The sequence below is a fragment of the Lissotriton vulgaris genome, chromosome 2_1 (assembly GCF_964263255.1).
Source record: "Lissotriton vulgaris chromosome 2_1, aLisVul1.2, whole genome shotgun sequence".
Taxonomy (NCBI): Eukaryota; Metazoa; Chordata; class Amphibia; order Caudata; family Salamandridae; genus Lissotriton; species Lissotriton vulgaris.
This window is the reverse complement of record NC_141687.1, coordinates 1,144,132,964-1,144,160,133: the sequence shown is the minus strand read 5'-3', so window position 1 is coordinate 1,144,160,133 and position 27,170 is coordinate 1,144,132,964. Positions and strand designations below refer to the sequence as shown.

General features: G+C 43.5%; 1 protein-coding gene across 23 annotated transcripts in view; it reads left to right on the top strand.

Moving 5' to 3' along the window:
• Nucleotides 1–27,170, top strand: part of PUM1 (pumilio RNA binding family member 1) — a 1,043,345-nt gene that overhangs the window by 88,310 nt on the left and 927,865 nt on the right. For all 23 annotated transcript variants that reach the window (XM_086956835.1, XM_086956828.1, XM_086956827.1 and 20 more), the window contains exon 2: nucleotides 1,875–2,248. In XM_086956835.1, coding sequence (XP_086812961.1) covers nucleotides 1,886–2,248 — 363 coding nt within the window. In that variant the 5' untranslated portion in view covers nucleotides 1,875–1,885. The remainder of the gene's footprint in view (nucleotides 1–1,874; nucleotides 2,249–27,170) is intronic.

Below are 27,170 nucleotides of genomic sequence, written 5' to 3'. Positions count from 1 at the left end.
CATAAATGTTTGTTGTTAAATTTATAGAATTTTCAATCAGTTCATCATTTATCAAATAGCCAGCAAAGTTCAGTAAATCTAATCAATCCAACAAAATATAAATGTGTTTTTGTAGCATAAATCGTTTGGATTCATTACTTGGAGATATTGCTGTGATGCGACAAAACAAGTCTCTCTCAATGGTAGACACTGCCTCCCAATGCTGGTTTACATGGTCCCGGCGGTGTTCCACCTGGTCCTAGTCCATCTGTAGTTTTTTGTACTGGTCCCTCTTGTGATCATACATCTGGTCTTGGTCCTTCTGGGCCTGGTCTCATACTCCTTGTTATTTTTGGTCCTGGTACTATTTGGTTGTCCTAGTTTTGAACCCCTGCTTCTGGTCTTGCTTGTCCTACTGTTACCCAGGTTTTAATTCTTGTTTTTGCTGATTAGAGATTTTTTAATGTTGGGGCAGCATGAAAAAAGAGACCAATAGGCTCTCAGGCCTGTACTACGTTAAACCACCTGCTGCATAGATCTTTGAGTATCCAGTAGCTTTCAAGACATGTAAGTGGTAGGTTATCTCTGCTGATTACTGCATTTGCTGGAGAGCTGTGCACGCCCCCTCTCTCTGATCACTGGTTTGAAGCGTCATATAATAGCCTAGAGGGATAATATACCTGCTTAAAAGCATAGGGGTAACATGTAGGCCATGGGATTGTATTTACATAACAGGTAGGTTAATGATCCTTTTGAAACATCCTTGTGTTACCTGCAGATCACATTTTACAGTCCTGATAAAATAAAGGAAATAGAAACGTGAGCACTTTAACCGGCTTCATGTTACTTGTTAGACATTTGTTTGAAACTTTATAGCTTTTTACTCTATCGTTTGTTATTCTAAGGTTAATGAACAAATGGTGTCTGCAGTGTAGTACTAAAACCACTGTCTAAATTACAAAAAAAATCTGCTCATATTGCGAGTTGTGTTGTTTATTATGAGTGTACACAGATACTTATATAGTTTGTGAAAGTCTTAACCATTCATATTTCAGTTTATCTGTTGGCAATCTCCGAAGTGACGTGAGTGTATCTTACCTCCTCTGGAATAGCCAATAGGTCTCGATTTTGGGACCTTATAAGTGTTTAGCCATGCAACAGTTGATGTTGTTGCACCAAGGATATTATGCTGCATAACTAAATACTTATAAGGTCCCAAAAGCGAGACCTATTTGCTATGCCAATGCTTGTTTTCCCCCCTGCTTGTAAAAAGATAATGCAGCCTAGCTTGTTGTTTAAAACGAACAGATTTCTGCTTGTCCCATTTAATGTATGGGTTGACTCCAATCCTCTTTAAAATGTCAGCAGACCACTAGAAGTGAATCGTTGTGAGCACTTCTGTTTACTTTGTTAGGCCTTTTGCTAATGATGATCATGGCCTTTTCAGTAAAGGTGGCTTTCTTTATTGTATTCTTAAGTTAAGCATTTCTTGTATGCTGCGTATATGAACAATGATTTATGTAGCTATTTGTAGTGAAATTATCTAATGTACAAATAGTGAAGTGGATTAAAAACGTTCAAGATCATGAATTGACAGTAAATTAGATTGATCGGTCTTCTAAACTTGTTTTAATTTCGATGGAGGTTACTTGTCCTAACAACTTGCAGCCTTGTCGGTCATGTGCCAAAACCTTGATCAACACCTAGGTCTCAAAATTACCCAGCACTGTAACATAACCAGTAGAGCACATCTCTTTGGTTCGACTGCAAGTCGTGGTTCTTCTATACGGCTCATGATGTAGATGGTGAGTCATCCCCCAGCTTGTAAATTCTAAATGACCTTGCTTATCTTTTTTTTTTTTTTTTTTTTTAACACTTATTTATTTCTTTTTTAGGTGTTGGTGGAATGAGCGTTGCATGTGTGTTGAAGGGAAAAACAGTGCTTTGGCAGGACTCCTTCAGCCCCCACCTGAAACACCACACTCACAATACAGCTAATCTCACCATGCCTGTTGTGTTGTCATCTGGATCAGGGGCTCAGGCACAGCAACAGCCAGCTCCGAATCAGGCACTGGCAGCAGGACAGCACTCCAGTCCTGTCCCTGGATCAATTGGGGTGGCAGGTCGCTCTCAAGACGACGCAATGGTGGATTACTTCTTTCAGAGGCAGCACGGTGAGCAACTTGGAGGAGGAGGAAGCGGTGGAGGAGGCTACAATAACAGCAAGCACCGCTGGCCAACTGGGGACAATATTCATGCAGAACATCAGGTAAGACCCGTTTAACTGTATGCAGGATTCAGTAGAAAAAAACATTTTGGGCGCTGTTTTGCACATGTGAGTTGCAACATGGTAGGCCTCTTTGGTAGAAGTTTTGTTTGGAGTTCTACTTTTAAGTTCTGTGACAGATTACACCGAAGTGGCTTAACACAAAATTACATTTTTAAACCTTCTTCCTCTGGCTTTACTTCTTTAAATATTCAGACACAGCCTGTGCTTTTTCTGATTATTATGTAAAGTGGTTGACTCTTCTGCCTAAACACGTTCCCCTTCTAGTAAATACAAGATAAAATGGCAATTATTTGAATATACATTGTTTAAAAGAAGTTGCTATAGAAATACATTATCCATTTTCTCTTACGAACACAGCATTCTGATTTGTTGTGCTACAATAGAATTCTAGCTTTCTTGCATGCAGCAGGAAAAGTAAACCCTTGTGCATAGCTGTAGAATTTAATTTTGATTTCTGACCTATCGTGATACTATTTTTGACATTTTGAACTAATCCTGTTCCTTTCACAAAAAAACTTACTGTGCATGATAACGTCGTGAAATTGCCTTTGAGTCGGAAATCAACCTGAAGTGATGGGTTTCGGATTAATTACTCTAGTCAAATGAGGAATGCATGCTGCTTCATTGGTCTTATACAGTTTACACACTCAAAGGCACAAATGTGTGCTTTTAGTGCTGCTATTAAAATTGGAGACTATGTTGTGACATGCTGCTGTTGGATGAAAGTGTCATCCCTCCGAATGCCTGAAGAGTATTGCTCACTTGAGATCAATCCCTAGGCGACCCTCTGCACAATGTTACTCCTCGGAATTAAGACCGGAAAAATCTTCCTGCAAACAATTAGAAAGACGCTGGCGCACATTAAAGTGCACCCAAAACAGAAGCAATTTTAAGCTAGCTCAAACTACTTATCATCGAAACTTAAAGACTGCTAGACGCCTCTTTATTTTAAATCAAATTGAGAATGCCAGTAATTCCTCCAGGACTCTTTTTTGGCATCGTTAGGGATTTCATATCTCCACAAGTGTGTAAACAAATACCAGTGGAATCTCAGGAGCTTTGCGATTCTTTATCTCTATTCTTTCAGGAAAAAATCGCAGCTATCTACTCCAAATTTCTCTCACAGGGAAACAAGTATGTCTCTACATTACTTTGCCCTAACAGTCCACCCAGCAGGCCCACCGGTTCTCTAGACAGTTTTGTCCCGGTGTCACTGGAATAAGTGTGTAAAGCTCTGAGTGTAGCCAAATCTGGCTCCCTGTCCCCCTAAAATCATGTCACTTCTGTCTCATAGCTGTGCTCCTTTTATTCAAAAGATTTTCAACCATTCGCTTGAATCAGGCGTGATCCCTATTCCTTGGAAGAAAGCACATGTCCGACCCATTTTGAAGAAACCCTTGGCTGATCCGCATGAGCTCAGCAATTACCGGCCCATCTCATTGCTTCCCCTGTTGGCTAAAATGCTGGAAAGCATGGTTTATAAACAACTAAGTAGCTATCTTGAATCAAACAACATCTTAGCCCCCTCGCAATCAGGTTTTTGCCAAGGTTTCAGTACTGAAACGGCTTTGCTAGCCGTTCTGGACTCTCTGAGGCTCACTGTGGAGGCTGGTGGATCTGCCATACTGATATTACTTGACCTCTCCACGGCCTTTGATACCGTCTCCCATATCAGGCTTGCGTAGAGGTTAAGTTCCTATGGCATACAGGGGCTAGCCCTTAGATGGCTAAAAACTTTTTATCGGTCATGATGGGTTATTTCTATTCAGCCAAAACAATGTTGGATAAGGGTGTTCCGCAAGGCTCCTGCCTCAGCCCCACCCTCTTTAACATTTATATGGTGCCCTTGGCTGAGGCAGTAGAAGCACTAGGGTTTGAAACAATCTCTTATGCGGATGACACCCAGCTGCTGTTAACTATTGGCCCAAACCCAGAGTCGGATAGGATCCGTTTTTCCAATGGCATACTTGCAATATCGAACTGGATGACCAACAACTTTCTCCAGTTGAATCCCGGTAAAACGGAAGTCATGCTGCTGGGAAAGGCCGCTTCCATCTGGAGTAATGAATGGTGGCCAGCACAGCTGGGTGTCCCCCCTCCCCCAAAACAGAGTGTAAAAAATCTGGGCATTAAACTAGATGGTTCACTAACAATGAAGGATCATGTGGCCACCACCATTGGCTCCTGCTACCACAGCCTTTGCTTACTGCGAAAATGTTTCCCCTACATTCCAACTGACCATCGTAGAACACTGACCCAGGTGTTGGTGATTAGTAGCATGGATTATGGAAATGCTCTTTTGGCTGAGGTTGGAACCAGTCTTTTGAGTAAACTTCAAGTTATACAAAACACAGCGGCAAGAATGATTCTAAATATGCTAGCGGGCTCTCCATCAGTGCCTCTGCTAAAATCATTACACTGGTTGCCGGTAAAGAAACAATCCTTTTTTAAAATTAAGAGGGGCAGATAATCCTGCACTGCAGTCAGCCACTTGGAAGCCTTCGAACAAAAAACTCTGGACATCCCTGGATGCGTCATCCTCCCACTTTGAACCACCATGATATGCATCTCAACACTCGGCTTCCCTAGACAGAATCTAGATGGAATTTGAGGTGTTTGTTTTTGTATGCTTACTGTATATTCTCTGCTACACACACAGTGTGCCAAGTCTGGATAAACCAACTAATATTGCCCTATGGATACACCTGTCCTCTCTCTTCTCACCTCTTTTTTCTCTTCTCTTCTCTCTTTTCTCTCCTCTCCCTCTCTTTCTCTCTCTCCCTTTTCTTATCTTCTTCCCTTGATTTGCTTTTTGATTATTGTAAGTGTCATGTTACCAAGAATTTGTTCATTTGTACCTTTTAAAGATTTATTGTATTGTCTTTATTTTCATCCTTATTCTTCAATAAAAAAGATTTGAAATAAAAAAAAAAATCTGTTGCTTATCGTTTAATGCTGTAAATGGACTAGGCCTGAAGTCCTTGCAATCAAAACTGATCAGATATGTCCCTGGTTGCGCTTTGAGATCATGTTCGGCGAGATTGCTCCAGATCCCGCGCATTCGTCTTAAGCGCACAGGGGGCCTGGCTTTTTCCTACCTTGCCCCTAAATACTGGAACAGTGTCCCCCAAATTTCTTAGGGAGATCCTACAGTACACCTTGTTCAGGAAACATCTAAAAGCCTTCTTGTACCAACCTTCTAGTTTCAGTCCAGGTCTACCGTTTTTGCACAGGATGTTGCGACTCTAGGCAGCGCCGAGATGCCCCAGGGTGATTCGAGCGCTATGTAAGAGTACCTAACATAACATAACAGAACAGAACACAAGCTTAGTTTGTTTTGGAGAATTATGTTTCTTACAGTAGTGTGACTACTTCTTGATGAACTGCAGTCTTTTGGGTAATCTAATCTTTAGTCCTTAATGCACATTCTTACCTAGGTACATCACAATAAAATAGATCAATAATCATACAAATTCAGTATAAATCAGTAACATGCTATTTTGAAATGTTTATTAATGCACAAGCTAAGAATATTGCTGTCAAGGTTCTGGATAACCAATAAGAAAATTTCTCCATTTACAGCACATCAAAAGCCTATAAAAATGAAATTTCCCCCATATTTTAATACAAATAAAAATGAGAAAAAGACAAAGTTCAAAATGTTTAAATAAATTACATCTTTGCTTCATAAACAGTATTTAATCCTTACGATGTTTATTTAAAAGAAATTAAAAATTTGATTCATGCATGTGGTCCAGAACATCAGTGTCAGTGTCCGCCTGACAATGACCAATCCAGCCCGCCACAATAATGGTCCTGCCAACTTGAATGAGAGGATCAAGGAATACAGACCAGGGAGGTAGTTGTGCTCCATTAACGATGGCTTAATAATTTATTTATTTATTTTATTTATTTATTTAGGGGTTTTTTATAAAGCGCTTGGTGACGCTCAGCGGCGTGTCCCCGCGCTGAGGAGCAGAAATTTACAGGAACCTACAGAAGCAGAATATCTTACTGTGCGAATAGTACAGTTTTAAGCTTAGCTCTAAAGATTGATTCTGATGGTTCTAATCGCAATGCCATAGGTAATTTGTTCCATTTAACCGTCCTCCGCTTTAAAAAAACGGGAGGGGGAGCCTCTTGCCGTCAGGGCAGCAAGCATGTGGAATCAGATGCCCGTTCATCTGAGGTTTATCACTAAGGAAACTAGGTTCAAGAAAGAGCTGAAAACATGTCGATTCAAACTATAGGGATCAGAGGATACCTGATTAACCATGCCACACTTTTTCCATCTCTGAATTCCAAACTTCTGAGTACACACAAAAACACAACATCTAGCACAGTTGCAGTTGGCGTTCTAGTTCTAACGTCTGGGTCTTCGAGTAGTAGTCTAGTGAAGGAGCAGTGCCCCTTAGTCTAATTCATTTTCTCTCTCTGTTATCTCTCTTTGGTAACCTTAGTTACATTTTGTTTGTGGTGTCTTTTTTATTTCTGTCTCTGAGGTGTGCTGAGTGGGATATGTGTGTTTTTGCTGGTTTCCCCCTTAGACATGGTTTCTAACAAGAAAATGTGCTTTACATCCAGATGATGGCTGTTAGCCTGTGACTGCTCGGAGTTGTCGGTTCTCTTTCCAATTTTAATGCTCATAAAAGCGTAGGCATCATGGTGGAGACACACTGCCAGCTCAGTTCTTCTGAGTCCTGCCCCCTTTAACCTCAAACAGGTAACTAAGAGCTTCTTGCATTTTTGTGAGCCCTTTAATGTTCCCTTGATGTCAGCGGAATTATATGCCCTAGACCAGGATTCCATAAGCAGTTTCCAATGGTCCGAGGGAGATGCCTGTGGCATGGGGGAGTCCCTGTGTGTTTAAGGCTTTAATATCAACTTCTAAGATTTTCTTGGGCCAAGCAATGGGCCTAGGTGAGACTGGTACTTCTCAGTTAGGCAGGCCTTGAAGAAAGGTCCATGGTGTACTGTTTACTGACATCTACCATCAAAAAGAGGTCTGGTTATCAGTATGCCACTCTGTCTTGTGTTAGAATGCCAGAGACTAGTGTCAAACTGAACAGCTATTGTTGAAAATCAGGGGATAGCTCCAAGCTCTTTGAGCAGCTTAACAGCATAACGTTGTCTCCTATATGAGAGGTGTCTACAAGAGGCCTCCTCCAAAAAGACTGTCAGAAAACAAGGCCTTAAAAGAGACCGGTCTCTTTTGGACTGCCTTTTAACACTATTATTAGGCAATATCTCCCTCTTAAATTGTCTCAGATTAATATATTCCAAAGAAGTCACTTCATGTACTTCTGTGCAACCTATAGGTCTTAGTGTAGGCACTTGACGAAGCATTATGCCAGATCACAAATAGTTTTAATCTCAGCAGGTCATGTATTGGAAGATGTTCCCAATACAACACAACTCTTGTGAACAGCAGTTGCACCAGAATACTTCTCTGACCTAGGAATAGCTTGCAAAAGACCATGCCTTCTGATGTATTCATGCTGCACATTGATGAAGCTGCAAGTATAGTATATTTGCTCTTGGGAAGGCAGATGGTAAAGGCAGTCTGAGTGCATACATGTTTTGAGTCTTGGCGCACTAGAAAATTTAGACGGTATTGTAGACTTGTAACTAAAGAATGCTACAAGTTGTTCTTGTGATCCTCTTAAAAGCCCATGATCTACAATAATGTAAAAAGTTTGTTAGTCAAAGTATGTTGCGTCCAAAGCCACATCCATGCATCATTGGAAGCAGTGGACTTCAGTTGACCTGTAATACCAACTAGTTCGAAGTTATTTAAGTCCATATTGAGAGGCATACTATTACATTTTGGGCAGCAGGAACCATAATATTCAGTAGTTTCTAATGTGTTTAATTCTTGCATATTTAGCTTCTCCTCTGCACAGAGCCGAGAACTGTTTCTGAAGGACTCCGCCATATTCCATAGTGGTTGAATATCACTGAACTCTAAACAGTTGGTTCATTCAGATAGACATATCGAACACTCTGCAAATAGGAGGGTGTAATTGAAATGGTAGACAATCTTTCTGTAGCTTTGATATCTACAGAAATTGGAATCTAGTTTGGCCAATTATACATGCACATAACATGAGTTCAGGACTTCCAGCAAGATCCTTAATTTTTAAGGAACTCTGCAGCTTAGTGCACGTTTCTTTGAACATTTTTCCACTTTCAGTCCTCCTAAAAAGCAAAGTGAAGCTAAAGATTGGCACTTGATCACTACCAGTCCAAACTTTCCGATGGTGTACGTATGTTATGTATTGACATTATTAAAGTGGAACCTTGTTATGAAAATAAAAGGGTTCATAATCCCTGTTTCTCCAGTGATGTCACTTGTGACCTAATCCATGATACCATCTATGATCTGTGAGGTTTTGAGCAGTGCCTGGTGGGGGCATGAATTATGGTTTGTGTAGCAGACAAACATTTGTTTTTTGTTGTTTTATTTGGCCTTTAATTCTTTTTTATAAGTTCCCAGTACACACAAACACCCTCATGTGGTTACCAGTGTGTAGTTACAGTTGTCAGAGAATCCATAGGAAGAGAATTTGTTTTTAGGGCTCGCCTGCTGATGCGCTTCTGCGCATCGCTGGCGAAGCTCTATTACGTCTTATCCAGTGTTTAACCACCACTGGCGATTCCACTGGCGATTCCTTCAAGTGCATGTGCTTTTTATGTAATTGCGCAAGCCCTAAAAAGCGCGTGCACAATGCCACCAGCCGCCTGCCTGCCTGCCTCGCATTACCAGATCAAAGGCAGCCCAGCCCCCCTCCCACAAGCTTCTCAGCGTGTGCTCTGCCTCAGGCCGGCATTTCTCCTCCTCTCGGGCAAACAGATAGCTGCAATAACACCCTCCCTGCTCAGCTTTTTTTTCTCAATTTCTCCCCGTCTACACTTCCCATTAGGAGCCCTTCCTCCCCCCAGATAATCTAGCTTCATAAGAGATAAGCAGCTCTTCCACCATCTCAAACCCGTATCTTATTAGTGCACGATATACAGCTCGGGTGTAGCTACATCTGAAGGGATTTAACACGAATACAAAGTGTGAACTGATCACCTGGGACGCTGCACGTCACATTCGATGTACTGAAGGCGACCAGTACTGCTATAAACAATTCCGTTTTCGACGTTGAAAGGATGAAATGCGAAGTCAGCCTGTCTGCATTGGGACTTCTGACATGGTATGCTTACGAGTGCTTGCAGTGAGGTCACAACAGTGGTTAAAAAAACTCACTCTGAAGCGTTGACATTTGGATCACTAATAAGCAGATGTTGCTTTTAGGGTTTATTTTCGGCTTGCAATTTTACCATGGATGCTTGCTGTGCCCCTCAATTGGAAAACATTGAGCATTTTCTATCTAGATTTGAGTCTTTACATGAATCGGCTATTGTTTGTAATACATTTAATGGGAGCACGGGCAGGGAGGAGTGTGTTTTCAGTTTTACCAGTTTCGGACTGCTCTCTCGAATTTTCTTTTCTTGGTATTGTTTGCAGACCGGCGAAGCTGGCAGTGGAAATAGCGCATTATTCACCCAAACATGTCCTATGCATGGTGTAGAAATGTTCCCGCACTTTTAAATGTTAAGATAACTTATTCGTTTTTAAAACTCAACTACTTAGTTTGCCTAATTCATAGTTAGAAAGCGATACAATATTTGATGACTAGCGTTCGCATGTGACAGTCATTTATTTTCCTTATGTCTGTTAGTTGGCTAGATTCAGGAATGCGCCCCCTTCGGCCCCCCTCCCCTTCTGCTGTGTCCATGAGCGGGGTATTAATTAACATTCTTATCATGGTTACGGCAGGCGGGATGGCCTGTCTTTCCTAGAAGTGGGCGTGGCTTGGAGCTGCAGACTATGCTGAGGTAGAGCGCATACAGAATAGCCATCCCGTGGCCACTCAGGAAAGCATGAGCAGCATAGCCGTGCAGGGTCATGTTTGATGGTAACGGGTTGCATTTTTACAGTAAAGTTCCTCTCGGTGCTGCTGCCTTTGATCATAGTTATTTTCAAATATCTGGGTCCACAGAGGTGTTTTTAAGTTAGTCGGTGAATAATTAAAAAACATTGTTGGAGGTCTGCCAGGCAGCTTACCTAGTCTGGTTTTCATATTGAAACCTAGAGCAGGGCATTATACTACCGCTGGCAAAGTGCTATATCGGTTCAAAAGTAATATCTAGGGTATCCAAATCATGTCCCTATTGCTGGAAGGTAAATTGGGTGAGTTGAACAGAGTGCATAGTGTTGTTTCCATGTTCTCGGGGTCCAGAGCATTTGTTAGGATTGGCCTAGACAATCATTCTAGTCTTATAAAAAATGCATGCACACATGTATGTATAGTATGTATGTATAGGCATTTATATAGCGCACTACTTACCCGGAGGGTCCCAAGGCGCTTCGACCGCTGCGAAACCCTTCCTGGCTTCCCTGAGAGATGGTCCCTTAATGGGTATCTCCAGGGTGAGACCAGGCATCCCCAGCGGTCTGGTGGGGCCGTTAGTGAAGATGAGGCAAGCTAATGCCCAGAGTTGCCGAGTGTGATAGCTGATCAGAGTGGGCACCGAGGCGAGAGAATTATCGAGAGGCTTTGACTCGGACCTCCTCATCAATTGGCATGTCGTCAGTAACATTTTTGCTTTCGCACCAATATACCAAGGCAGTGGCGCAGCCCACCTCTGGGTACCGATGCACCCACCACACAGCTCCACCGAGGCACCCACCACACAGCTCCACCGATGCACCCACCACACAGCTCCACCGATGCACCCACCACACAGCTCCACCGATGCACCCACCACACAGCTCCACCGAGGCACCCACCACACAGCTCCACAGATGCACCCACCACACAGCTCCACAGATGCACCCACCACACAGCTCCACAGATGCACCCACCACACAGCTCCACAGATGCACCCACCACACAGCTCCACAGATGCACCCACCACACAGCTCCACAGATGCACCCACCACACAGCTCCACAGATGCACCCACCACACAGCTCCACCGATGCACCCACCACACAGCTCCGCCGAGGCACCCACCACACAGCTCCGCCGAGGCACCCACCACACAGCTCCGCCGAGGCACCCACCACACAGCTCCACAGATGCACCCACCACACAGCTCCACAGATGCACCCACCACACAGCTCCGCCGAGGCACCCACCACACAGCTCCGCCGAGGCACCCACCACACAGCTCCACCGATGCACCCACCACACAGCTCCACTGATGCACCCACCACACAGCTCCACCTACACAGCTCCACCGAGGCACCCACCAACACAGCTCCACCGAGGCACCCACCACCCAGCTCCATAGAGGCACCCACCACACAGCTCCACCGAGGCACCCACCACACAGCTCCACGGAGGCACCCACCACACAGCTCCACGGAGGCACCCACCACACAGCTCCACGGAGGCACCCACCACACAGCTCCACGGAGGCACCCACCACACAGCTCCGCCGATGCACCCACCACACAGCTCCGCCGATGCACCCACCACACAGCTCCACCGATGCACCCACCACAGCTCCACCAATGCACCCACCAAACAGCTCCACCAATGCACCCACTAAGCTCCACCGATGCACACATCACTCAGCGCAACCACAGCATCACTCAGCGCAACCACTGCATCACTCAGCGCAACCACTGCATCACTCAGCGCAACCACAGCATCACTCAGCGCAACCACAGCATCACTCAGCGCAACCACAGCATCACTCAGCGCAACCACAGCATCACTCAGCGCAACCACAGCATCACTCAGCGCAACCACAGCATCACTCAGCGCAACCACAGCATCACTCAGCGCAACCACAGCATCACTGGTTCAAATATGTTCTTTCAATGTTTCAAGCAGTTTTCAAGCTTTCATGCTTTATTACAAATCACAAAAAGATGTTAATATTTCACTTCTGTTCTTGGATTTTTGTCACAATAAAAAACACTGAACATAATCTTCACAAAAGTTATTTACAAAAGTTTAAGCTATTGCCATTACAAATTAAATAAATTATTTAAGTATTAATTATTTTAAAAAATTAAAAGCCATTGTTATTTGTAATATCAATACATCTAAGTCATGTAAATACAAAACATGTTGCATTAAAAATGCTATAGGTGCCACATTTGAGAAAGTTATAACTATTGGCATTGTAAATGACAAAGCTATTAATTTAGCTATTTAAAAAAAAAAAAAAAAAAAAATTAATAAGACCAATAGCTCAAACTTTCCTAATGCGAGCCCTATTGCATTTCCAATGCTTGTTTTGCTAATAACTTTCGTTGCATTTGATAAATCTTCGCACAACTGAGTTCTTCCATCGCAGCTTCTTCCTGGCAAGGTTTGGGGTAATCTGTGTGGGCTGAGAAAAAGGGGTAATGGTGGCCCCAAAACATTGTTTTTACATGTTAATTCCCTTAGGAAACTTGGGAGGTTCGGAAGGAAGCTGTGGAACCACGTGAGCTGGCGCTTTGGCTGAGGTTCTGTGAATACAAAGGAAAATGTGCGGTGGGTGTCTGTGGAGGTTTGCCCTCACGTGATAGTTGATCTGCTGCAACGTCTCGCAGCACACGGTAAAAAGCTGTTCTTAGTGGTAGAGTTGGCTAAATATGATTAAAAAAAAAACCCCAGGAATTCTCTGAAGAAAATGAAAACCTAAGTTATAGTTAGGCTTTGTAATAACGTAAAAACAAATGTTTAAAAAACACTGACATTCACTAGTTAGTTTATTGAGCTAAATATAACTTGCCTCACTGCCATGCAGTATTTGTCTTCACATATTGCATCACTCATGACATGTTAAATTTCATCATTGACATTTCTGATAACATTGTCCAACAAATACAACATTTGCTATAAGCTTTTCATACTGTAAGGTATTCAGCAAATGCACATAGATCCAGCTTTCCATAATCTCTGTAGTACTAATTGACATCATTTTTCGCAGTAACCAGAAGCAAAATATGAAGCCTATCTGTGAAATCACCCACATTAAGTAGATATTGTGTGTGTTTATTTTTTATTTTTAAACTGCTATTTGGGTGTGTAGGAAACCTAATGGATCTGTAGGTATTAATGAAAGAAACCCTTTATTAAACTGTGAATACCATTCAAAAAAAGTTTGGGTCATTATTTACAGGAATGAAATGTGCCTGATCGATACCTTATCTGATGTAGAATTTTAAGTGAACAGCTACATATTTACTTATTAGCAATAAGGCAGGCATAACCAGGTCCTATGGGCAACCATCTGTAGTATGTTAAAGTTAACATATTTGATAAATGAAAGTGGTGGACACCATTTATAGAATTCTTAAAATGCTAGTGACTTGAACTATCTATAAGCGATTCACCCATAGATTCGATGATAATGTCACAGAATTTTCACTGAATTAATATCTGCACTTTTTAAAATCTCCAGTGTACATTGAAGTTGCACATAGCTCTACATGAGAACTTTGTAATGTTAGTATGTGTAAGAAATCCAAAGGTGAATAATGTATTATCAAAAAAGTGATTTTTTTGTGTGCACGTTTTAGCAGCTGGCCTTTAGTTAATCCACAACCTATTTAAAACTTAAGTCTGCAACGTACACTAGTTACCTTGAGTCTCTACCTTTTTGGAACAAAGTACTACTTGCACTGTATGTTTGTGGCCTCTTTACTGCCTACCTTGTATTCTATAATGATGTAAGGGCTCAATTAGGAATTTAAAGAAAAGTAGCTGGGTGACAAGATCAATGATGTTGTTTAACATGTCATGAGCACTGTGATATGTGAGGTCATAAGCATTGCGCGGGTGCGAGGTCAAATTAGCTCAGTAAATTATAACTCGTCAATTTCAAGTTTTTGTTAGATTACAACACCTAACTATAACGTCACTTTAACATTTACACACACACACACACACACACACACACACACACACACACACACACACACACACACACACACACACTCACCCTCACCCTCACCCTCACCCTCACCCTCACCCTCACCCTCACCCTCACCCTCACACTCACACTCACACTCACACTCACACTCACACTCACACTCACACTCACACACACTCACCCCCCCACACACTCACACACACTCACCCCCCCACACACTCACACACACTCACCCCCCCACACACACTCACCCCCCCACACACACTCACCCCCCCCACACACACTCACCCCCCCACACACACTCACCCCCCCACACACACTCACCCCCCCACACACACTCACCCCCCCACACACACACTCACCCCCCCACACACACACTCACCCCCCCACACACACACTCACCCCCCCCCACACACTCACCCCCCCCCACACACTCACCCCCCCCCACACACTCACCCCCCCCACACACTCACCAGTTTTGTTTTTTGAGCAGCACTTCACGTTGGGAGAGCTGTTTTTGTTTTCATAAGTAACATTTCACCTGATGAATCTGCACTAAATTTGTGCAGATCTACTTATTTCCAAATTTGACAAACGTTGTTCAATGTTGGTCATTGTTCTGTATATGAGATGCACATGATACATTTTTGCTCTTCACTCCAGCTTAAATCCAAGGTCCCATTTATACCAAACCAGACATGTGGACACTACTTTTGCCAGAATAGTTTTTGAGTAAATGTTTTCATATTTTTGTAAATCATATTGTGTACTGTTTATGACTGATCAGTTCTTGGGTCTCAATGTCAAATATTTAACAAACACAGTTCTCCAGTTTTGGATCTTTCATATTCACATGGTTGACTGATTCCCCGTCATCTAAGTGGGAGTCCCTCGGTATCATTTTAAAGCATTACTGTGTTGTACATATGTCAAACAGGCTTTAAAACAACATATCGAGTAACCAATTCAAATCCTTTAAACAGAACTAAACTTCAGCCAATCAAGCTGCAAAACTTGTTAACCCCTCCCCTCAGGGGCTACCTTACTTTCAAGCACAAGTGATTTTGGAGTCTCCTTTAGCTCTACTCAGTTCTCTTCAGAAAGGGGCTAATTTTCAAGATTTCAACTCCAACATTAAGTAATATTTGGAATTATTTTTCTCATGAACTCTGACAGATTGTGACTTAACATTATTCCAGACACCTAAAAAAAGAGCCTTTTCAGGCTTTGACTACTGTGGGAAAGAGACTTTATTCAGAACATCACCACACGGAATGCATTTATTGTCTTCTATCCTTCACAAATGTCACCCTTTCTCCTCACAAGACCGTGATGGCTAGAGAAGGTAGTTTACTGCTGTGTCTTCAAATGTTCAAGACCAAAGGCACACCAATCTCTTGTGAGGAAAGGAAAAGTCTCTGCGAATCCTGCAGAAAGTCTCACGAGAGATTAGAGGGCCATTCATATAAACCTCGATAAACTGTAGAACCTCCTAAAAAAGGCTCCAAAAAAGAGTCCTCACACACTTTCTGGAAGTGTGAAGTCCCTCTTCAAAACACTCTAAGAGGAGTATTCCAGGTCTAAGCCTGTGGGCTATGTACTGTTTCAATTATATTTAAAATTAATCGTAAACTGTATAGATGACGAGTAAGCAGTCAAAAAACTAAAAGCATTGAGAAACACCTTGTTGACGTGATTACCAAAGCAGGTATCTCTGAAAGCACCATCGACACCAATGTGGACGACAGTGACTGACTGCGTTGTCCATGATACAGATTGAATTTTAACGCCGTCGACTTCTTGATCGATAACATCCACCTTACCAAGGGCACAAAAATAATCAATGATTTGAGAAAAGGGTATACCTATGTCCTTAATATCTGAACATACATCTCTTAGTAAAGTGTCATCTTTACCACCTAGTCACCTGTTGGATATGGAGGAATTGAACGATGATGATGATGTACTATTTGGTCCCGCATACTGCCTAACTGACCTCCATGTTAAATATAATTCGAACAAGAAACAACATATCAAGAAGAAATGTTGCAAGTTCCTAGAGCACCGGTTAGAGACTTAAGATGTATACTAACAGATTTCCGCAACAAGTTTCTAGGTCTCCCCAAATCTTCCTGGCTAAAGCAACCTTTGCTACCACATTCTCTGGAAGTTCAACCTAGATACTCTGTCTGATGTCCAAAAACTCAAACACTTCAAGTAAATATATATATATATATATATATATATATATATATATATATATATATATATATATATATATATATATATTCAGATGATAACTGAGAGTAAGGGAAGGTGCAGGATGAACAGGAAAAGGGATCAGAATGGGATGACTATCTCCTATTCCTCCACCAGGGAAGTCTGGAATGAAGGAATTAAACTAACGAAAACTAATAGTTCGTGTCAGCCATCATCCCTCATCTGTACAAAAAATATAATGCACTAAACAAACTCCAGCTTGTCTCATTGGACATCCTAAAGCTGCCTCTGTATTCACGCAAGCAGCTCTACGCCGTTCAAGAAATCCATCTGCCTCATGCACTACTACTTCAGATCCAACAGGGAGATGTCTTGATTGTAGGCAAGAGGATTTCCACCACAGTAGGAGCAGCTAAAGCCCTCACCGTTCTTTTACATTATGATAATCAGAGGTGGTAGTATATCAACATGTTTTATTGAGTTCATGCCAGAAAATAAACAGTGGGAAGCTAAGAAAGTTCTCATGGAAGGAGAAATGTCATTGTCTTGTCGGTAATGATTGACTGTGCCTTAGACATCACATCTACAGGCTTTAGACAACTAGCATTATCAGGTGTTCTCTGAAGACAGGGGTGGCTAAAATTGACCTTGTTTAGACTAGAGGACCAAAGGAAAATGCTGAATATGACTTATGACGGAGAAGTAATCTTCATTAATGACACAAAGTGGATACTACCACTGCTAGGTTGCTCCTCAGCCCGTTCGAGGTATCTGAGGTAGGAGGGCAACATTTTCTATAGGGAAGGTTTCCAGGCATCCAGATATCAACCACATCAGTTTTACCAACAACCTTATAGTCGTCCGCATCAATATCAAAGGTATTGTCCGCCACTTTCAACGTGTTACCCAAAGTAAGTGCCGTAAAGGAAGTAAGAACCTCAAGCTAAGGACCCAACCAGAAGTCATGGACGTGACTCAGGCGCCAGTCACAAACTATTAAAATTGAAGACAGTAGGAGGACATATAACCAATTACTTCTCACATTGGAATCTTAATACAACAGACTCATTGGTTTTAGACCTTGTACGATTCAGTTACACTTAGGAGTTTATACAAAACCCTCATCATAATCCTCCTCAGAGACCACCCGCTCATCTTTGTTTACTACAATTGGAAATCATCACAATTTTAAATAAAGGAGCTATATAAAACTACCCTTTTCTCAGAGAAATGTAGGTTTCTATTACTAATTTTATTTATTTTTCTGGTAAAAAAAAATCCAGGGAATTGTGTTTTGAATAAATGCCTCCAAAAAGGCAGTCTTTTTTGTATGGCCGTGTTGCAAGAGATTCTACAGCAAACAAATGATGGGCGGAATGCTGACAATGCAAACATTCTCCCCCAGTCAAAAGATCTGGGTTAAATCCATTGTCCTTTTGCCCACTATGCCACCCCAGTTTGGACACAGCCATATGCAAATCAGTCCGGACCCTGTGCCCCATGGGAACAGTCCAGACCAGGTCCTCCCTGGACCTGAAACAAGCATCCGTGGTTCGGTTTCAGGGTATGTCACCCTTCTAGCATGGCTGATGAAGGGTGATGCCCTGAAACTGATCCCAGAAAGCTTGTTTCCGGTCCAGGGAGGAACTGGCTTGGCAGTTCGGGCTGGACTGTTCCTACAAGGAACAGGGTCAAGACTGATTTGCATATGGCTGGGTCCAAACTGGGGTGGTGTGGTAAGAAAAAGAATGATGGATTTAACTCAGATCCTTGTGATGGAGGTGAATGTTTGCATTGTCCAGCATTCCGTCCATCAATTGTTTCTTTTGCGAGAGATTCTACAGCATCATTCTGAGGTTGAGTAAGTTGGATCCTCAAGACGCTGATTTTTGTATTCCCATTTATTCAAAACACCGGAAGAGTCTAAGATTTAAAGTGGCACACACCCATTGCCAATTCAAAGTTCTCCCTTTTGGACTGAAATCGGCTCCTCCAATTTTCACAAAATGCCTACCTCCAGTGGCAGCCTGTTTGAGACAAAAGGGTCATTAAGTGTTTCCTTAGCTAGGCGACTGGATGATAAAGTCTGTCTTGTCAGGCCTCCAAAAGGTCAACCAAAACTTGCCTACAAGCATTCATCCAGTTGGGCCTTACGTGAAACTGTCAAGTCTTCCCTCCATCCATCTCAAACGATTACGTTTTTGGGGGGTGTTCTAGGTGTTTTTAAGTTTTCTTCTCACATCCACCAACGGACAACTGCTTTCATTTCCGAGGTGACATTTATAATTTTTCCGAATGACCCTTCAGTTTGTAGCCATTTTTGGTCTAATGCCTCATGGAGACCCCTGATTCATAGTTAGCAGAAAGGAATTAAGGGGATGCACAATGAATCATCCCCAGGAAAGATTTGTAAAGTAGTACCGAAACTTGTGCGTTGGTGAATGTGAGAAGCAAACTTATTACTTGAATGCTTAGCTGTACCAAGTGGGTAGTCTGTGTCCAAGCCCGTACCAACGTGTGTAATGCCTTTATAGATGTGGCAGAGGTGCCTAGGGAGAGCATAAAGCTCTTGTTTTGCCTTTAATGAAAAAGCCTGCTTCTGACTCTAAGGGGGTGGTTGACAGGCTGACCTCCTATCTTCCTTTTTTCAAGCAAGATAAAAGAAAACATTGTTGATCAATAACATACAGCCTTTGAGCCACAAATGTGTTTGGCATTCACCAGTTGAGCCTTTAACCCTCTCACAGTAGAAAGACCTTTCTTTTCTCTGCAGCTAATGATCTCTGGATGCAGGGAATGAAGCAGCCTTTGCCTCAGTCTCTCATGCCAATTTGATTGACTGTCGCTCCCATAGTTGACTGAAAGACCCAGCTCAGAAGTGGTTACCCTCCTTTATAGAAGTTCACTGCCATGCAGTGTTTCCGCCCCCTAAGTGCTCTGGCTTCAAGAAGCTCCATTGTTGTCCCTTTTGATACCTTTGCCATTTCTATTGGTCCCTGATTTTATGCATGCTTGGACAACACCATAACCAATTGCCCGACTAGAAGGGCAAGTTGTTCATGCATAAACAATTCAAGGTCTATATGTATGCTGTTGCTTCCTGAATGAATTACATCTCCTCCTAACAACACAACACTGACCGACAGGCACTACTTTCAATAAACCCCATAGCTTTGGCCTTCACTTGGTGGCTGGAAGCTCTCTGTCCACCTCTTACTTATCCGTCTCCACACCGCAGGGATCTGAGACAAGGCTCTGGATTGGACCACCTCCCTCTACGGCAGAACCCAGAGCGTCCGCCTCCCCCTCATTCCGTTCCAAAGCCTCCGAGATCATCTGCGACATACCCCAGGGATCCTCCCTCAGCCCGGCGCTGTTCAACATTTACACGGCCCCGCTTGCACTCGTAGCCTGACGGCACGACTTCAGCATATTCTCCTACGCCGACGACACTCAGCTGATACTCTCCCTCACCAAGGACCCCATCAACGCCAAAGCCACCCTCCACGAAGGAATGAAGACCAGCCGTCTGAAGCTGAACTTGGACAAGACGGAGGTCCTCATCCTCTGCTTCAGCCTGGGACGACTCCTGGTGGCCGACTGCACTGGGGGCAGCCCCGACACCCACTGACCAAGCATGCAACCTGGGAATCATCCTTGACTCAACGCTCTCAATGACCAAACAAGTTGGCGCCATCTCCTCCTCCTGCTTCAACACCCTCTGCATGCTCCGCAAGATCTACAGATGGATCCCAACCGATACAAGAAATACAGTCCCCCAGGCCCTCTTCAGCAGCAGACTCTACTATGGAAAAAACCTCTACGCGGGAGCCCCGACCAAGCTCCTCAAACGACTACAAGCATCCAAAACTCCTCTGCACGACAGATCCTCGATGTACCACGCCACTGCCACATCACCCCCCACCTGAGAAACCTGCACTCGCCCCCCCGTCAACAAGATGATATCCTTCAAGCTCTTCACCCACGCACACAAGGCACACCACCAGACCGGCCCAGCCTACCTCAACAGATTGCTCTCCTGCTACATCCCAACCGCCAAGTACGCTCCGCCGACCTCGCACTCGCCACCGTCCCGCGCATCCGAAGAACAACAACCGGTGGGAGATCCTTCTCCCACCTCGCCGTCAGGACATGGAACACCCTCCCACTGAGCCTACGACAGACCCAAGACCTGCTGACCTTCAGGAGGATACTCAAGACCTGGCTGTTCGCTTAGTAGCCCCCCCCCCCGCCCCCCCCCCACCCTTCCCCCAGCGCCTTGAGACCCTCGCGGGTATGTACTGCGCTTTAAGAATGATTGATTGTGGATAAGTGTGGCTCAATGATTAGAGCGGCAGACCCTGATGCAGAGGTCTAGCCCGGGACCAGGGTTCAATTCCCCGCCTCAGCTGGTCTTGGGCTCAAAAATTCCACGGACCAGATAATTCTCGCCTCGGTGCCTATTCCAATCATGGAGTCCCACTCTGCAACTCTGGGCAATAGCTTGCTTAATCTCCACAACGGCCCCCACAACGATAAGGATCCCTGGCCTCCACCTTGGGGGTTGCCCAGGAGTGGACGCCTCACAGGGAAAGCCAGGGTGGGTTCCACAGCGGTATTCGTACAAGCGCCTTGAGACCCTTGCGGGTGAGTAGTGCGCTATACAAGTATCAATTTATTTCAATTTACAATTTATTGATTCATCTTCAGCACATCATTTTGGTATTGTTTTTGACGCATTTTCCTTCCTTGACGACCCTCTTGATTAACCCTTCATATTAGATCTTCATTCTTCTGGTGATTAGAACAATTTTTCCTCTCCTGGTTCACTTTCGGAACAGTCTGCAGATTCAGATACTCTCACATAAACTACTTCCACCCTTTGCATGTTTGTCTGCCAGCCTATGCAATTGCTAGATAGCAGTGCATTCAAAATGCAGCATTTAACTTAATTTTTTGGCTGAACAGACACTCTTGGATTTCATAGAATCCTAGTTCCTTTAACTGGCTTCTAGTCCAAAAGCGATGCACTTTAATGTTGCTGTGCCTGTTGCACAATGCTCTTTGTTTCTGATGGATACATCTGCCTGTGGATTCCGCACCTTTTGAATACCCTCTGCGCCAGCATTCCTTGGAAATTATTTTCCTTGCTCTCCCACGTCGACGAGGACGTCCAAGCACGGCTCCGTTCGAGACTCCGTATGATGTCATCGGAGCCACAAGAAGACCTCGTCGGCGTGCTGACGTCAGTTCCCTTTTTTCTGCGCCGTAGACTAGTAACTTTTTTTCTGCGGATTCTCCACTTTCTTGGTGATTACTTTGTTTCCTCAAATTTTTCGGATATGGCTACTTATAAGAAGTCAGGATTCAAGCCCTGCAGGGAGTGTGGCGGCCACATGTCGATGACTGATCCCCAAGATGATTGCCTTTGGTGTTTGCCTTCTGACCACAATGTCGAAGGGTGTCGATGCTGCAGGAAAATGAATCCTAAAAGCTTTAAAAGAACGTGAGGCAAAGCTCTTCATGGCTAAAGGAAAGAAGGAGAAAAGGGGTCAAAACCGTTCGAAGTTGTCAACTTCTTATGCTTCAAAATCAAAGAAACACGAAATCGAAGAAGAGGCATTGTTCTCGGCGCCGTTCTTCGAAGGACAAGGCATCGAGGTCACCTTCTCCGGCTCAGCGACTTCAGAGGAAAGACTTTGTCTCCATCACCTTCTCCATCTCCACAGGCGACGCCGATTCATTCACCAGCTCCGAGGTCGCCAGCATTGAGGGGCTCTTAGACGCCTAAAGGTACTGCGACGCCCAGGATGTCTCCGCCCAGGGAGTCTTCTCCTGTTCATGTGGCTTTGTCTGTGCGGGCAGTGTCTCCACTGTCTCCGTAGCTTCCAGTATGTCCTCAGCTGGAACCTGTTCAGGAAGGTACAGGACCTTATCCTCCTTTTCCTGGGCCTGGAACGGATCCAACGCATTTTTTAAATGCAATGTTTGGCATGTTTGCTAGGGCCTCGAATCCTACTGGTGCGCCTTGGGCCCGTGGGGCCATTGGCCATTAATTTGGGTGTACCTTATCAGTACGCACGGGTGCCTTTTGTGCCATTCATGGCGAAGACTCTGGCTTAGCATTTTCCAGCACCGAGGTCTTCCATACCGGTTCCTCTGACTACATCTGTTGTAGAGTCGGTGCCGCCTCTAATTCAATCGGTGCCTAGGCTTGATCCTGAATGTCCTTCATCGAAGCTGATGCCGTCGCCGCAGGCGCCTTCTGAAGCAGCGCTCTAGGAGAGATACGCAGAGGCTGCTTGAAGAGGAGGAATATAGGCAAGAACCGAGGAGGGATAAATTGTTGACTCTTGACTAATTTGAAGGCTTAAAGGAGGCCAGTGCGTTGGATACTTCCCCGGAATGAGAACTCTCATCTCCAAAGACTGAGATTTAACAGGCTGTTCTCCTTATCATGCTTATGTTGTTGTAAGGAAAGAAGCTGAGTTGCTTGACCCGCAGTTACCTTCAGCTGAGACAGTCTAATATTCTAACTGAGGTCCTTAATACATCTTCTACAGTATCTGAGCCTCTTATGCCTTTTAATGAGGCTTTTGACAGAACTTATTTTGGAAGATTGGCAAAGACCCTTGACTGCTCCAGCTGTTTCCTGTTCTATTGCGAGGAGATCCTGCATTTCTGTCTACTCCTCCTTCACCTGAAAGCTTGGTGGTCCAAGCTTCTTGTTCAAAACAGTCATCTGGTTCTTTCCCTACCATCCCAGGGGATAGGGATTCAAAACAGATGGAGTAGGCGGCAAAAAAAGTATTTTCATCTGCAAGTATGGTATTGAAATCTACTAATGCTACTTGTTTGCTTGGAAGATATACCCATGCTTTTATGGACTCTGTCAAACAGCTAGCCCCAAAGTTACCTGAGGATGATCAGACTAATTTCCTTGAGGCACTGTCTGACTCTCGGGCTGCTGCCCATCAAGATATACAGTCCGGTTTGGATACAGCTGATTCTGTGGCTCGAGTAATGGGATCTGTGGCAACTAGGAGACAAGCTTGGTTAAGATCATCTGGATTTACTCCTGATGTTCAAGCAACCCTATTGGATTTGCCCTTTGATGGTACGAGATTGTTTGGCACTAAAGGGCACTCTACCTTACAGTGCTTTAAAGATCGCAGGGTGACTGCAAGATCTTTGGGCCTTCAAGCGCAGTCTAGAGTATACGGCTACAAGCGGTAACGAGGTTTTGGAAGGGTGTCATCCTTTCATGGCAGTCGGCAACCATAGCTGAGTCAACAGCAGAACCCCCTGTATAAATAGTACAGGGGCAAGAATAGAGGCGGTTTCCGAGGAGCCGCTCTGCAGCAGAAAAAAAACTCCTCTTCTTCTCCCCCCACAGTTGGTGCTTCAGAAAAGCAGCTCTAAATCCCCGATCTTAGAGTATGTTGGTCCTGTAGGGGGTCGGGTGTCCCACTTTCTACATGATTGGAAATAGATTACTTCAGACTGTTGAGTTTTGAATCTTGTAGAGAATGTGTACGCCCTCCCTTTTTTTAGAGTTTCCTCCTGCTTACCCTCCTCGCCAGGGTTGGTGTTCAGTGGATTACTTGTTTATTTTGCAGCAGGAGGTACTTGCCTTGCTACAGAAAGGTGCAATAGAGGTGGTTCCAGAGCAGGAAAAGGGTCAGGAGTGCTACTCCCGCTATTTCCTGATACCCAAAAAAGGACGGTCGGTTGAGACTGGTATTACTGGTGTATACAAAACGAAAGGCAAAGATTAGTTTTGTATAAGCATTGCACTCAACTTTCTTGTGTTGCCTCATATACCCCCTTATCAGTTTTGTTGCGTATTCTGCTGCTTCCTGTGCTTCCAACTATCCTCAGATTCTTGTTTATGTTGAGGCAATAGGCTTGGTTGGTGAGGGTGTAGGTAGGTGAACTGGCCCAACACTTTTCCCTCGAAGGAAATCCAGAGATACCAGCCATCTGATCACCATCATTAATTCATCTTCTTTTTCGAGTGGTGTGGAAAAACATGGCTGTAAAAATTGATGACTTAAGCAACAATCCTGCTTGCCCTCCACTCAACCAGCTGAAACACTGGGATGGCAAGTGGGCATGCATGGAGAGGAGCTTGAGGCATTGTTTGCTGTTTGAAAATCCCATAGTCCCACCCACCTGCTTGAGCATGGGGCTGAGAGAACTTTGAAAGGGATAGAGCATTTCTAATTCCGGAGCTTTCCATTACGGATTTGGGCACATGTAAAACTGATATTTAGGATGTGGGAGTCGGGCACCTACTGAATTAATCCAACTCCTACTAAAGCAAAGATGAGCATAACCCCAATATGTTGAGGTAGTGGGCTGGTAGAATAACCGGTAGAATGACAATAAGAAAACTTTTAATATGTCTAACCAAAAAGTTCTGTAGGACAATAAAATGGCAACTGTAAAAAATCGACTGCAGTAATTTTAATGTTTAACAATTGAAAAGTTGCAGGAATGTTTTGCAACCTTGCCTCTGTGTAATTAGCTATGGATGTTTTTTAATTTGTAACTATTTATGTACTCATTGAAATAGTTTTGGACTGCCCACATACAATTTGCCAATGCTAGTATGTTCTAGCTGCTCCCCAGCCTCAATTCCATTTCTGCCTGGCAGAAATGTCTGGGTGATGAGCTGACTTCTGTGTTTGTCTTATAATGTTGAAACTATTTTTGAGCTGTTGCAGACATACTGTACTTTAATACACTGCTTGAGTTGATTTTGGTGTTCCCAGAAGCTCTGCCTTAAACTTAGATGGGCGCACGTTTTATAATATTGCAAGGTACTACTTAGGTTCCCAGCATGCTCCACAAAAGCCTGCTTAATACAATTTAGGCCTTTAAATGTTCCCCTTTTAGATATGCATGTTTTTGGGATTGTTATTTTGCATGTGAAAAGTGTACTTGGGCCACCAGTTAGTCTCTTATCTGAATTGATTGTCACTCAGGTTTAAGTTCCATCCCTGCATTTTCTTTAAAATTGATGTATGGATTGATAGTCATATATTGGATAGTAAAATTGACATTTAGCACACCGTGAAATCTCTCTTGGCATGTGTTCTAATGCAAGTTAATAAATGGCGAACTCTGTATTAAATTGGAAAGGGAATGTATTTACATTAAAATCTGTAACCTATACATTGAGGAATCGATGAAGTGGTGTTCCCAAAGAAGCAATAAAGTTAATTGATGGACTTGATCGGGTGAGTCTACACTGATGTGGGTGGGGGAGGTTTTCAGTTATAATACAACCTGCTACCTACAGGGTTTGCTAGCATCAGTACTGACAGTTACATGAACAGCAATAAATAAAATGAGCCTTAAAACTGGAATTATTTACAACAGGGGCAAACTAAACAGCAACTGGAACCACGGGCAATACTATACAAATTTGCAATAGGGGTTCCAAGTAAAACAATTAAAGTGCTGATAATTAAGATTGCAATCAATGGTAGTGAGCTGAAGGGCTAGGACAGAAAAGATCAAGTAGCAAATAAAACATTGGGCCTTCTGAGTAGTAACACAAAAGCATATTATATTCACATTGTTAATAAACATGCAACAGATATACAAGTGATCATACGCTGAATACAAATGTTGCAGTACGTGTGTAATGCGTGTAGAAACAGAGAAAACAATAATATAATTTACTTTCCAGTTGTTTGAGGAGTCATTGGGCGCTTTGACCCAGTAGAATGAGCTGGTTATTATCCGGACCAGGATCATTTCATTTGAGGGAGAGCATGGCTTAGTACCTTGAATCCCAGTATGATAAAAAAAAGCAAATGACTAAACTAATTGGGCATTGACAAACCGGGCTATAAAATAGCTTCCTGATTGCTGCCGAGGTCAGTGATTCAAGATCATCCACATCAGTTGGAGTGCCCCTGAAGACTAGGGAAGTCTGGATCAAAGGCTGGAATGTCCATCTCAATAATGTGCTTTTTTTTGCAAAGAATTGGCGTTGGCCTGAATGAGTGTGAAAGAGCTTTTGATTATTTGGGGCAAGGCAAATGTTGGCCAGCCTTTCAGGTATTTTCATTATTTCCTTACATCCACAAAGCAGAAGAGGTGTGAGAATGAATATTTCTTTAATTAAGACTGTGTACTCTGTCTAGAACTATAATATGCCTCACATTTGGAACCATAGTCTTTCACAACTATAGCATTTACCACACAGAGCTAGCAAATGATCCTGAAATGGCACCACACTTCAATAAGTTGACCTATTCTGGGCGGGAGCATTTTGGACAACATGAAGATGGGTTACCAGACTGTACGGAAGGGCACTGGTGAGGGAGTTACCAAAGTCCAAATGAGAGAACCTTGGTAGGCTACATTTGCTTTTTGGGGTGTATTGAAACCATGGAAAAAGCCGGACAGCCATGATTTTCCGAGGGTACTTGGTAACTAGGGTTCCCTGCTTAAAGCTAGAGTTCCATACTGAAGATGCAGATGTTTATGGATGTAGGTCGATGTGCTATAAGTTACAATGGTTGGTCGCCAAGAAATGGTATAATTTTTCTTAAGCTTTTTAGGAGAGCTCCGTCCTTGGCATAGGTGTACCAACTTCATCACTATAAGTGACCCACCTGTAGTTGGATGGTTGTCATGTGTTGGCAAAGTCAGTGCTTTGCTTTTCTTGATCATTGTACAGCATTGCCAGAAATGTTTTGGTCGAACTTTAAATGCTACTTGTGTCTCTCAGGTTA